Genomic DNA, 13,940 nt, shown 5'->3' on the forward strand with positions numbered 1-13,940 from the left:
TATTTCACTTCTGCTTGGTTAAAGTTGTGCATAAAAATCTGAACATGTGCTTCTGCTCAGAAAGATTACCCAGAGACCTGTTGAGTTTGGGAGGTGTGTATAAGGGGTGGGGGTGGGGGTGGGGGAGAAAGAAACAAAGCACACCAGCTTTTTGCACATGCTGTGAATGGGATTCCCTGGTTGCTCAAGAGTTAATATTTCTGTCTTGCAATTTGTTTCCCTCTGCCAAAGTGGGTGTTGCTGGAATGTGTTTTGTAAAGGGGTGTGTGTGTTACTGAGTGTGTCTTCTGAACAGGGACGATGTCAGTATCAAAAAAGAGTCAAAAGGGGGAGGTTTCCAAAAATAAAATTGCCCATCCTATCCAGAGCCGGGCAAGAGGCAAAGGAGAAGGTGCTTGGAGCTGTCTGCAAAGAATACCACGCGCTCTGACAGCCACTGAAAGAAAGTGAGGGGAGAACTCTAAGGCAGGGAACTGTTGCTCCTGATTCAGGAAGATCTGTGCTGTTGCTCCTTTGAGCCTGGCTTTTCCATCTAGACAGCATGTATTATTGAAGCCTCTTTGGGATGTATCTGAAGATGTGATTGGCTCTGAAATGCACCAGAGGGATTTTGCTGAGGGGACTTTTCTCTAAAGTCCAATTGTATTTGGTGTATGACCCTATTAATTCAACAAGAGTTTTCCTCTTGGATAGAAACCATGAGGAGTTCCTGGAACACTTTTCTCCCATTAACCATTGCACTTTTTATGGGGGTTGTAGAGTGTCAGAGAGACCTTGCTGGGCATCTGGATCAATATCCTTCTTTCAGGACAGATGCTGGGAACAGGGAGATGACGCAGTTAAGATTTCAGCAGAACCAAGGCAGGTTTGGGCCAAGAACTAAGGTGCACAGTTTGTTCCAGGTACATGGCTCTTCTTCTACATTGGATCATGTTCCTGTAACTCCTCAGACAAATGCTGCCGCTAATGCCCAGATGAGACATCCAGCAGGGAGGGAATTTCGAAAACAAAATTCTGCTCCAGCAGTCCACAAACTTCCATCTCTCACCAATGTGAGATCTCAGAGCAGCAATCCTAGAAGGAACACTGGTGCTTTGAGTAGAGGTCCAAGCTGGACTGTCCAGCAAAGAACACCCTCGGTGAACCCTGTTCGGAATGGACCACAACCACGAAGAGCCCCACAAGTGCAGACTGCCAGAGGCCGGATGGTAGGGTAAGTGCAACCAGCAGTTGTCATATAAGGTACTTGGGAGATCTGAGCACTCTTTGCTTATCTCCATATCAGTCTTAAACTTCTATTCTGATTTTAGAGCTTATCAGTTTCTTCAGAATCATCCAGGCACAAATGCAACCTAGAAAATGCCAATTTATTTCACAGAACAACATAGTCAAGAATACTGCTGCTGAGGTCTCTGCAAGCCACCTGCTGTATCAGAATCTAAGTGATTTAAACTTAAGCTGTTATCCACATTTGCAACCCATTTTAAATTAAACTGGGAGACCGTTGAGTTCTAGTCCCACCTTAGCCATGAAAGTCAGCTGGGTGACCTTAGTTATGACAGGCCCAATGATTCTTCCACTTGAATGGAGCTGCCCACAGCCACCCAAATCTTATTTTCTGTTGGTTACTTCATGCAAATTTAGCATAATGAGGCCTTGTTTATTCCCATTGGAATAAACAAGAGAGAAATTCCATGGTTTATGATACAATACAATACAATAGTAGAGTTGGAAGGGACCTTGGAGGTCTTCTAGTCCAACCCCCTGCCTAGGCAGGAATCCCTATACCGTTTCAGACAGATGCTATCCAACATCTTCTTAAAGACTTCCAGTGTTGGGGCATTCACAACTTCTGGAGGCAAGCTGTTCCACTGATTAATTGTTCTAACTGTCAGGAAGTTTCTCATCAGTTCTAAGTTGCTTCTCTCCTTGATTAGTTTCCACCCATTGCTTCTTGTTCTGTCCACAGGTGCCTTGGAGAATAGCTTGACTCCCTCTTCTTTGTGGCAACCCCTGACATATTGGAACACTGCTATCATGTCTCCCCTAGTCCTTCTTTCTCTTAAGCTAGACATACCTAGTTCCTGCAACCGTTCTTCATATGTTTTAGTCTCCAGTCCCCTAATCATCTTTGTTGCTCTTCTCTGCACTCTTTCCAGAGTCTCCACATCTTTTTTACATCGTGGCGACCAGAACTGAATGCAGTATTCCAAGTGTGGCCTTACCAAGGCATTATAAAGTGGTATTAATACTTCACGTGATCTTGATTCTATCCCTCTGTTGATGCAGCCTAGAACTGTGTTGGCTTTTTTGGCAGCTGCTGCACACTGCTGGCTCATATTTAAATGGTTGTCCACTAGAACTCCAAGATCCCTCTCACAGTTACTACTATGATGATTGAATTATAATTTGCAGTGGTAAACTGCCATCTCTTTTGGGGTGGTTAGTGGCTGTCAGTCTTGCCTAAAATAACTTGGCTTAACACTGTGCTGGGTTTAGTGGAATGGCCAAGTGTGGCTATGAGTGAAGTTTAAAAAGAATGCAAAAGGTGTTGGTAACCATAGTTTATTGCTCAAATAAATCAGTCTCATGTCTTGTCTAGCATGAATAGATATGTACGTATACACTTACTTCTCCTTTTGGCTTGCAGACATACAGGCAACGTGATGTATTAGTGCCGTTGTCTCTCTTAGGTTAGTATTATGGATTTGCCCTCTTTTTTAGGACTGAGAGGACAGGATATTTTTTTGTCCCCTTCTGTTCCTGTTATACATTTATAGTCTTTCTTTCCCATAGTTCAGTGGCTAAATCTAAAATTTACATGCCATGGTTTATTTTAATAATGGTCTGTTGAATAAACCACAATTAGCTAGGTTTGTATATCATGCTAACCATAAACTAGTTTCCAAAACAAAATAATTATGCTCACAAGATTGGCTAAACTAAAATTTAAAAGTCACTTATAGCACAGTGCCCCCCCCCCCCATCTATTTGCTCTTGGTTGCAAACTATTTATGCCTATTGCTGGGAATTTGCAAAATTGAAGGTGGGATATTGGAAGAAATCTCAGTCAGGGAAGGCTGAGTTTGCATTGCAAAGATCAATAACTTTTTTTTTTATCCGTTGAAATTTTATACAAGGTTTCTTCCAACTCTAGGGTTTCTTTAAATAAATAAACTTGATACATGAATAAGCAAGCCTGCCTATAATATCTGGAAAGTACAAAGTGTTTGATTGAGATATAGCTCTCCAATTCATTATTTTAAATATTTTTGTTTAAAACATAATTTGAAAGTCAAGGGACCTAGTTTAAGGGTTAACTGTACCTAGGATATAAAAATCCAGATGTCACAATTTTTATAGATGTGGTTGCTTTACTAAAGCTTGTTGAGAGATTAACCATAAATTAGGTGTAAATTTTAAAAAATATTTTTCAAAAATAAGAATGTTTTAGAAAGAACGCACATTCGTATAGAAAATGAGTACAAATGTCTTTATTTAATACTAATTAATATTAATACCATCATGATAATTCAGAATGCAAAGTGTGAAAGACTCTGTTGGATTATCTTACCCAACGTTTCTCAACCTTGGCAACTTGAAGATATGGCTGGCTGGAGGATTTTGGTAGTTGAAGTCCAAGCATCTTAAATTTGTCAAGGTTGAGAAACACAGATGTAACCAGACAGACCAAAGCAAAGCTCTTTTCACTGAGGCTCATTCAATACATCTCAGGGGGAAATGTGGTCTGTCAGGTGTTTTGATGTAATGTGTCATTGATGTTCTGCTTGGATATGAACCTCATGTGGGTTTAAGAGCTGTTTTTAGAAACCTTAGTTTTTACTACATGGAGTTTACAAAAAAAACTAATTTTCATTTAATTTAAAGACAAATGTGGTAAAGGAAAACATATACTCAAATTTATGTACCACATATTGCACCAGATGGGGATCTCAAATTGAGGGATCCAAGGATGTTCAGATCAAGCCTGAAAGGGAATATGAATGAAGGAAAGTGAACCACTTTAATGTCCTTTGCAGGAAGTGACTACACCTTTCTGCCTTACATATAATCTGAGAATTATAGAAGGAAGAAACTATCAATTTCAGTTCTGCGCCATTTCTCACTTTTTCAATCTATTTAAAACCTTATTTGTTTTGAAAAGTCCATGCAAATGTTATCTACATTTCCTGCAAATTTATAAAGAATCTATATATTTATTATGACAGCCTACTATTTAAACAGCAATTATAACCACAGCAAACTTTTTGAAAAGGCCCTCTTGCTAGGCTTGGGAGGGACTGACCCTAAGTGACTCTGTTGGCATTCATGCCTAAGGCAGGGCTTCAACTCATGATCTCACAGCTTCTAGTCCAGTACTTTTAATTGTTACACTTATAATCAGTCTTAATCTGAGTCATCTGACTGTTTCATTCATATTTGGAAAAGCTTATTGGACCAAATTGTTTTTATTTTAAAAACAATAGCTACATAGAAGAGGACAGAACCTATGGTGTAGGGAGAGGGAATATATATATATTAGGCATACCAGGGGTTGTAACACAAATATATATTTATTTCCCTGGCTCAACTGATAAGGAGGCGATCCTGTGGCTTAGTGGCTAAGACTCCTGCCTGAGATATATAACAGCACAGGTTCAAATCCCAGTAAGGGTATGGCTAGCTGATGAGAGCTAATTAGCTCGAAATAGATCTATACTAGTCTCCCTTTATTTATTTATCAGTACAAATACAGCATATATATATATATATATATATATATATATATATATATATATATATATATATATATATATATATATATATATATATATATATATATATATATATATATATATATATATATATATATTTATTTATTTATTTATTTTTTATTTATTTATTTATTTTTTATTTATTTATTTATTTATTTATTTATTTATTTATTTATTTATTTATTTGTTTGTGTTACAACCCCTGGTATGACTAGGGGTTTTTTATCAGTACAAATACAACATACAAATACAACATGTTACTGCACTAATCTTGATATTTTAATCTTGGTTTGTTAAACCACAGTGACAATTTCATATATAATGCTAAGCTGTAAATTGACACTTACAAACTACAGTACATGGTTTGGTTTATCCATTATACAAAGCTAGAACCAAACAAACAGCACAATGTGTGCAGCATATGAATCCAGTCAATGTCATCTTCACAAATGTCCCTCAGCTTCAATACTCTTCAATTGTATATCTGATAATTCTTGTTTCTTACCTGTACATAAGTTTACATGAGGCATATTCAGAAACCAAGTGTCCACTTTGAGGGCCAAACTAGCCATATTTAAAGTTAAAGGTTCTCCTCGCACATATGTGCTAGTCGTTCCTGACTCTAGGGGACAGTGCTCATCTCTGTTTCAAAGCCGAAAAGCCAGCGCCGTCTGAAGACATCTCTGTGGTTATGTGGCTGGCAGGACTAAACACTGAGGGTGCACAGAACGCTGTTACCTTCCCACCAAAGTGGTCTCTATTTTTCTACTTGCATTTTTACATGCTTTCAAACTGCTAGGTTGGCAGAAGCTGGGACAAGTAACTGGAGTTCACATCGTTATGCGGCGCTCGGGATTCGAACTGCCAAACTGCTGACCTTTCTGATCGACAAGCTCGGTGTCTTAGCAACTGATCAACTGCTTAACCAACCCAAATAAATGTATAGTAAAGGCTGCCACTGGGCCATAGCTCTTCATCCACTTCTTTCTACATAGGCCTACTTTTTAAGTATTAAAAAAATGGAACTAATTCTCTCCTCCCTTCCCCAAAAGAAGAAAGCTGTTTCATCTGGAAAAGCACAGGTGGGTAGGAGCTGTTCCATTCCCTGCTTTGGAAGAACAATTGGACCCAAATGGAACTTTGCTATCTTGCCATCTGTACTGCTAAGCAGACATCCGGAGCTGAACATGCCACAAGGGCAGCTCAGCTTGTTAACTTCTTCTAGGAGCATCACTCTTCTTTAAGCTGTAAATATGTGGTGAACCTCAAAGCAGCAGGAATTTATTTTGCATTCTTTCTGAGGCAACAAAAACCACACACTGTTAAAGTCACTCAAACGTTGAGAAAATTATTTAACTGCAACCAGATGCTCAGAAGGTTGGTGTAGACTAAGGAAAACCAACAGTTGCTTTAGCTTACCCTGGATTTCAGCATAGCCCCACTGTCAAAGCCCTGTTAAAATTCTCCACCAGAAATGGAAAGGTCCTTTGCTCTCCCACCCTCAGTAAAATGGACATTTCCTTTTCGTCTAGTCAATAGTAGCCCAGATCATGTAGTTTTCTAATTCTGAGGTCTGTTGGAGAAGTTTCATGTATGATGTGCATTTTGTTAATGTTTTTGAAGATTTATATGAATATGTACTATATATATATATATATATATAGATAGATAGATAGATAGATAGATAGATAGATAGATAGATAGATAGATAGATAGATAGATATGCTGGTTTTGTTGTATTCGGGTCTTTTCCCGTGTAAGGTTGAGATTGTCTTTGCAACGTTTCGGCAGGATCTCACCTGCCATCTTCAAGCGTGGGCTTTTAAGCCCACGCTTGAAGATGGCAGGTGAGATCCTGCCGAAACGTTGCAAAGACAATCTCAACCTTACACGGGAAAAGACCCGAATACAACAAAACCAGCATACCTACACCCGTGAAAATCTACGAAAACAAATATATATATTTTCATGAGTGTAGGTATGCTGGTCTTGTTGTATTGAGGTCTTTTCCCATGTAAGATTGAGATTGTCTTGGCAACATTTCGTTAAGGTCTCACTCGCCATCTTTAGGTTGGTGTTTTGGGCTTAAAGCGTGATCAAAGCTGCCGTCTCTCTACAAACTTTGGTGTGTGTGTGTGGAGTGCTGGCCCCGTTTCAGCAAGTGGATTGAATCGATGTGTGGCTGTATCATGATTGGTAGATTGGTGCTGATTGGTGCTGGCTGTGTGTCTGTTGTTGTTTTGTGTTGTAATGGCCTGGGTGGTGGCTGGGGCTCATTTGTTCACTAGGGCTGGTTTCCAGATGTCTGGTAGGCGGGAGGCATCACCACCCTGCATAGACCAACTCTGTAACCAAGACCCTCATCTCCAGAACCAAATGCCTAGCCGACAAAGACCACCTGAAAACTGAATTACACATGCTCACAAATGTATTAATCTCCAACAGATTCCAAAGAAAAACAATTACCAACCTAATCCAAAGGGAGACTCCCCCCAAAAACCGAGACACAGAACAGGACAACGGCATCACCCCCCTCACTTACATCAAAAGCACCACAGATAAAATCAGCAAAATTCTCCACAAACACAATATCAATACAGCCTTCAACACTGACCAAAAAATAGCCAACATCTTAAGAAACCCCAAAGACAAAACCCAGCTAGAAAACTAAGGAGTCTACGAAATACCATGCAAAATCTGTCCAGCAACATACATAGGACAAACGAACAGGCGAATACATGCACTCATCGCAGAACACAAGAACGCAGTAAGAAAAAACAAAAAAACTTCATCCCTTTTCTAGCACCTTAAAGCTACAGGACATGAAATTAATTTTGAAAGAACCAGGTTAATCTCCAAAACTGAACACTTCAATAAGAGAATAATTATCGAAGCTATCAAAATAGAGAAACACCCCCACAATATGAATAAATGTGACGATACCTCCCACCTACTAGACATCTGGAAACCAGCCCTAGTCAACAAACGAGCCCCACCCACCACCCAGGCCATTACAACACAAAACAACAACAGACACACAGCCAGCACCACTCAGCACCAATCTACCAATCATGATACAAGCACACAGCCAATCAATCCACTTACTAAAACAAAGCCAGCACTCCACACACCCCTCACCAAGATTTATAGAAAGACGGCAGCTCTGACCATGATTTACTCACACAAACATGAAGCCGAAAACACCAGCCTGAAGATGGCGGGTGAGACCTCGCTGAAACATTGCCAAAACAATCTCAATCTTACATGGGAAAAAACCTGATTACAACAAGACCAGCATACCTACACCCATGAAAATCTACAAAAACATACATACATATATACATATATACATATATACATATATACATATATACCGTGTTTCCCCGAAAATACGACAGGGGCTTATTTTCTTTTGCCCCATGAAATATGGCCTTGAGCTTATTATCAAGGAGGGCTTATTGTATTGGGGCTGCTGGGCGGCTGCTCCATTGTGAACTGGCTCCTGAAGAGCCGGGCACAGCCTCAGGGGCGAAGCAGCCATGTGCTTAGGTCAGTGCATGGAGCTCTGCCCGGCTGGAGAGGGGAGCTGCGCGAGCACCTGTTCCGCCTGCAGCCTCACCAAGCCCTTGCGCAGCTCTCCTAGGCCACCGCCGCTGGCCGCTGGTGCCCACCCCTGCCCGCCCGTGCCCACTGCTGCCCTGCTCCAAGCATAACTTCCAAACTCCAAAACTCGGGGCTGAGTCTTCCAGCATCGGTCGCTCTAGGAGTCCTCTTTATGGTGGGCCGGCTGCTGGAAGACTCTCTGTCCGGCAGCCGGCCCACCTTAGAGAGCACTCCTAGAGTGGCCAATGCTGGAAGACTCGGCCCCGAGTTTTGGAGTTTGGAAGTTATGCTCAGAGTGGGGGGGTGGGGGTGGGCAGCAGTGGCCAGTGGCGGTGGCCTGGGAGAGCTGCACAAGGGCTTGGTGAGGCTGCGGGCAGAACAGGCGCTCACGCAGCTCCCTTCTCCAGCTGGGTAGAGCTCCATGCACTGACCTAGGGGGTATCCCGAATGTGCCAAGCCATGTGAGCTGGGGGGCGGGCAGAGCGCCACATGGCTTGGCACCTTAGGGATACCCCCTAGATCAGTGAATGGCGCTCTGCCCGGCTGGAGAGGGGATTTACTGGGGGGCTGCTCATGAGCATGGTTACCTCATGGCTGCTTTGCCCCTGCGGCTATGCCCGGCTCTTCGGGAGCCAGTTCAGAAGGTAGCAGCTGCCCGGCAACTCTCCCCTCCAGCCAGGCAGAATGCCACTCCCCAACTTAGTGGTATCCCAAAGGCGACAAGCAATGTGAGCGCTCCTCCCCGGCTCCTGCGATTTAGCACTTTCGGGATAACGCTAGGTCAGTGAGAGGTGCTCTGCCTGGCCGGAGGGGGGGGGGTTGTCCAGGGGGTTTATTTTCAGGGGTGGGCTTATATTTTTGCCCACGCGAAAAATGTGGCAAGGCTTTAGTTTCTGGACAGGTCATATTTTCAGGGAAACACAGTACACATATACACATATACACATATACACATATACACATATACACATATACACATATACACATATACACATATACACATATACACATATACACATATACACATATACACATATACACATATACACATATACACATATACACATATACACATATACACACACATCCATCCATCCATATATACATATACATATACATATAGATTGTAATTGTCTTGGCAACATTTCAGCGAGGTCTCACTCGCCATCTTCAGGCTGGGTTTTGGGCTTAAAGCGTGGTTGGAGCTGCTGTCTTTCTATAAATCTTGGTGGGGGTGTGTGGAGTGCTGGCTTTGTTTCAGTAAGTGGAATGATTGGTCCTATGGTTGTATCATAATTGGTAGATTGGTGCTGATTGGTGCTGGCTGTGTGTCCGTTGTTGTTTGTGTTGTAACAGCCTGGGTGGTGGGTGGGACTTTTTTGTTGACTAGGGCTGGTTTCCAGATGTTTGGTAGACGGGACATATCATCATGTTTATTCATGTTGTGGGGGTGTTTCTCTATTTCGATAGCTTCCATAATTATTCTCTTGAAGTATTCAGTTTTGGAGATTAACCTGGCTCCTGCAAAATTAATTTCATGTCCTGTAGCTTTAAGGTGCTGGAAAAGGGAGGAAGTTTTTTCCTCCCTGGCAATAGGTAAGGCTCTTTGGCATTCAACATTTTTTTCAAAAATCCATGTAGTTTTCCAACCTGGGTTAAGATTTATTAAATTGTCATCTCTCTATATAAATCACTATTCCTTACTTGAAATAGGAGGTACACTTAGCATGACTTCCTTTTATACATGCTAGTTTTGCTTTTTATTATTGTAAAAAAACTTGAATTATTGTCAGGTTTGTGTGCTTCCAGACTTAATTCAGAAAAAAATATGACCATTGCCCAGAAGATTATGAATATACTGTTCTAAGGTAAATCTTAGCAATGAAAACCCAATCTCTAAATGTATTTAATACTAAAGAGAATAATCAGGTGTTAGCAATGTAGCTTTCCTTTCAAGGAGCATGAGGGGTTAGTAAATTTGCCAAAATTCTGGAGTTCATTCCCTTTGGAACATAAAGTCTCTAGCATGAAGTCAGCAGGAGTTGACTTCTTTACTCAGGGGTTTTAATTTTTATTTAACTTGATGTACTGCCAATGTCTCTCAGTGGTTTACAACTAGGTCTGTTTTCTGGGCAGGGTGAGTAGTGCTGCCTATGGAAATCTGTCAGATTATGCCAGCAATCTGAACTAGAATGAGAAGTGTTTTCTTCCTTTGTAAGTCATTTGTTACAAATTTATAACAATCGAGTTAGCAAATCCAACATGAGGAATAGGAGGCTATGTTGGTTGGTGTGGTTTGCTCTTAGGCATGGAAACTCACTGGGGAAACTTTGAACCAGTGATTCACTCTCAGCCCAAAGCTCTGTATCTTGTCTGGTATGAAAGATGGATATAGCAATTTTAAAATAAATAACTTCAACTCTCAGAATTCCTCAGGCAGCATGGGGTTGAAAAACGCTGCTTTATGATATGGTCATGCCAACATGCATGTAAAGGAGAAAAATCCTGGATTCGGACATTGGACTAAGTGAAAGTTTGATTGGTTTTGACTAAGTACAGCATTTCTCAAACTGTGGGTCACCCACAATTGTAAAATGGAGGGATTTACAAGCATCACATTTGAAAGAGAAGAAAGACCGGGATTGTTATATCAATGTAGGTGCACTGGGAGACAAAACATTGCAACCTGACAAGAGTTTTCCAAACTGCAGCATTTTAATAGATTTAAAAAAAATTTTTTTTTAAAGAAAACAGTTCGGTCATTAGTTCGTTTCAGGAGTGTGAAGAAGATCTGTCCGTGAATCTCAGAGACTCTGTGCCAAGTCTTTCCTCACACAACACTACATTTGGAAAATATTTACATGGCAGCTTTCCAAGATAGATAAGGTCTGTGGTCATAACTTCCCCTTTGAAAGACTGTTTATCAGGCTTTTGCTGAATGTGAATGAGAGAAATTCACATTTGTTTAATAAAAGGGGTTTTGATGGGACCAACAATCTGCTTCGTACTGTTGAAAGAAATGTCCTGGGTTTGGCTCCAAGTGGGGAAAAAGACACTGGAGACATGGAGGCTGCTTGGAAAGATGGTGTAATGGTGGACAGAACCACATGGCTTGAGTCCTGAACAGAAAAGGTGATCACATGCTTCAATGTTGGGGAGAAGAAGAGAAGGAAGGACTGAGATGCTGAGTCCCTGTTTTTATGCTCTCTCTGGCCTTTGATCTTGATCTTGTCTTCTGATTGGTTGTCAGACTTCCATGAGGCCATGCAGGGGTAACTCTCTAGGCTGCGTTTTGAATCCAGGTTTGGTTGAGTTCTCAGATGCCATGTGGTGAGTTGGGTAAAGGGCCAATATTATCATGCCTTAATCCCATCCCCCTGGAGCTGAAGGGGAGAACTCTTTATTATGTAAAGAGACTGTCTTGGCCTTCTTAATGGCCCATTGACAAAGTGGGTGGAGGCAGGAAGCTACAGGGAGCTACTCTCAATTTAAAACATGTTTCTTCCTTTTCACATCCAGGGAAATATAATATTCTGCCATTTCAATATTTCCTAGGATATTTCATTTTTCTGGGAGAGGGCTAGGTGATAACTTTCCACAATCCCTCCTTTTTTTTGTCAAGAACATGTGCGTGCTGGGTGATAACTTTCCACAGTACTTTTTGGGGAAGCCTAGGTCAGAACTGTGGCATGGTCCTTTGAACAAATAGGGCATACAGAAATATACATGTAGCTGGGTGAAATAAATGTCATGCTATAATAGAGGGCATGTACTTTTACTAACATATTCATCTGAATCAAAATTTTTGGCCAAACAATAATGTTCTCAGCAGGATGGAAGAGAGCACCTTTGGGAAATTAATTTGTGGGATATACTAATTGTGCAAATGCCAATTCAAATTTATAAAAGAATTCCAAATTATGATTTGATTCAGAAAATCAGGATCAATTTGGATTCAGAAAAAAATATTTCTATATAGGCACAAATTGCTGGAATAATCCAAATTAGTCCAAAGGATCCTGTTGATTTCAGCATTCAAATTGATTCCCTGATTCAATGCAGAAAGTAGTTTACAAAAGTAATCATAGCTTAATGGTTTGTTTTGATTTCAGGAAGTTTCAGGTTATTAATCTTGTCATTTGTAACTGTTTAGACCAAATGTCTGCGGGGGACAATGCTGCTCAGGGTGGACTACAGCTCCTAGAACAAATCGATGTATTAAACGTGAGTATAAAACTTTTACCACTGCTATTATCAGAATTGCATATGGAATTGTACCTACTGCATAATATATACAAGGTATAAAACAAAAATCCCAGTTTTGAGGGCTTGGAGTTCTATATTGATAATAGTGAATGGACAGACAAAGGATGGGATAGAAGACAGATGGCAAGTTTTTGCAAGCCAAGTATATTTGGAGTTTCTATGCTAATGCAGATAGAATTTGTCATAGAATGGTTTTTATCATATCTGCTTTAGCATTGTCTATCTGGAAGGTATTTGAGAAAGTATATCCAAATATTAGAACAGTGCTAGCAATAAAATTTTGCTTCATTTTGTAGACCTGGTAGAGCTGAGTTTCTTTTGCTTTTGAAATTTTACACAGATTAGACATTCCAGTTAGCATTGGCTGTGTTATAATTATGGTTATGAGGTACAAAACATTTTGTGATGGCACTGCAGCATTCCTAGGAATTTTAGTGGCTGTACCTGGTGGAGATTTACTTACTACTACCTTATCAGTGAACTGTCCTGGCTAGATCAGTTCATACCTACTATAAAATTCACATTCAAGAACCAAAAGTAAGATAATGAGTGTAACCGTACTAAGCGTGTTTCTCAGGCAGGAATTAGTACAAAACAGAATTTAGTAATGATACTCCTTGGCTATGTTTGCACAAAGTACTTAAACAGGTCAATTAAAAATCTAGCAGCAGCATTGCAGGGCAAAATTTACCTTAATTTTTTTTTTCTGTACAAATCTAATCCTTTTTGATCAGTTAAATTCTGTTACATTGTATGAACACAAATATCTTTCTAAGCAAATTTAGTACAGCTGGTCCTCAAGTTATGACCATAATGCAGGTCTGCCCATAATGGTTATATAACGGTCATAAAACAGTTTATGATGTTTTTACAATGGTAAAAAGCAAACCAGTAGTTCACTATGGGCATAGTTTTTCTGAAAATTGGAAGTGCTGGTTTTCAGCAAAGTCATCATAAGATACAGTCACGTGACTGTAGAATGCTGCAGATGGCTGTAAATACAGATGTGCTTCTGAGTGTCTGAGGTGTGGTCATGTCAGTATTTTGGATCCAGGTCAAAAGCTTCCTTTATCAGGTAGGTCTTAACCTCAAATAGTCACTAAGCAACCAGGAGACTGGAAGCTAAAACATATAAAGAATGGTTGTTGGAATTGGATATGTCTAGTTTAATGAAGAAAAGGGTCGCGATGGCTCGAGCTTGTCGATCAGAAAGGTCGGCAGTTCGAATCCCTAGTGCTGCATAATGGAGTGAGCTCCTGTTACTTGCCCCAGCTTCTGCCAACCTAGCAGTTCAAA

The 13,940-nt window shown here is 40.5% G+C and overlaps 1 protein-coding gene across 9 annotated transcripts in view; it reads left to right on the forward strand.

Annotated features, from left to right (window-relative positions):
• The first annotated feature begins 276 nt into the window (after positions 1 to 276).
• The window catches only part of LTBP2 (latent transforming growth factor beta binding protein 2), a 116,595-nt gene continuing 102,931 nt past the window's right edge, over positions 277 to 13,940 (forward strand). For 8 of the 9 annotated variants that reach the window (XR_014173965.1, XR_014173966.1, XR_014173967.1 and 5 more), the window contains exons 1-2: positions 277 to 1,213; positions 12,532 to 12,602. Coding sequence is in view for 4 of the 9 variants with exons in the window: in XM_081937333.1 (XP_081793459.1) it covers positions 654 to 1,213; positions 12,532 to 12,602 (631 nt within the window). In the remaining 5 variants the exon portion in view is untranslated. Of the gene's footprint in view, positions 1,214 to 9,900; positions 9,975 to 12,531; positions 12,603 to 13,940 lie in introns of those variants that run through there. The other variant, XM_081937336.1, reaches the window with a different exon arrangement.

The sequence above is a fragment of the Natrix helvetica genome (genome assembly GCF_964273705.1).
Source record: "Natrix helvetica genome assembly, chromosome: 1".
Classification (NCBI taxonomy): Eukaryota; Metazoa; Chordata; class Lepidosauria; order Squamata; family Natricidae; genus Natrix; species Natrix helvetica.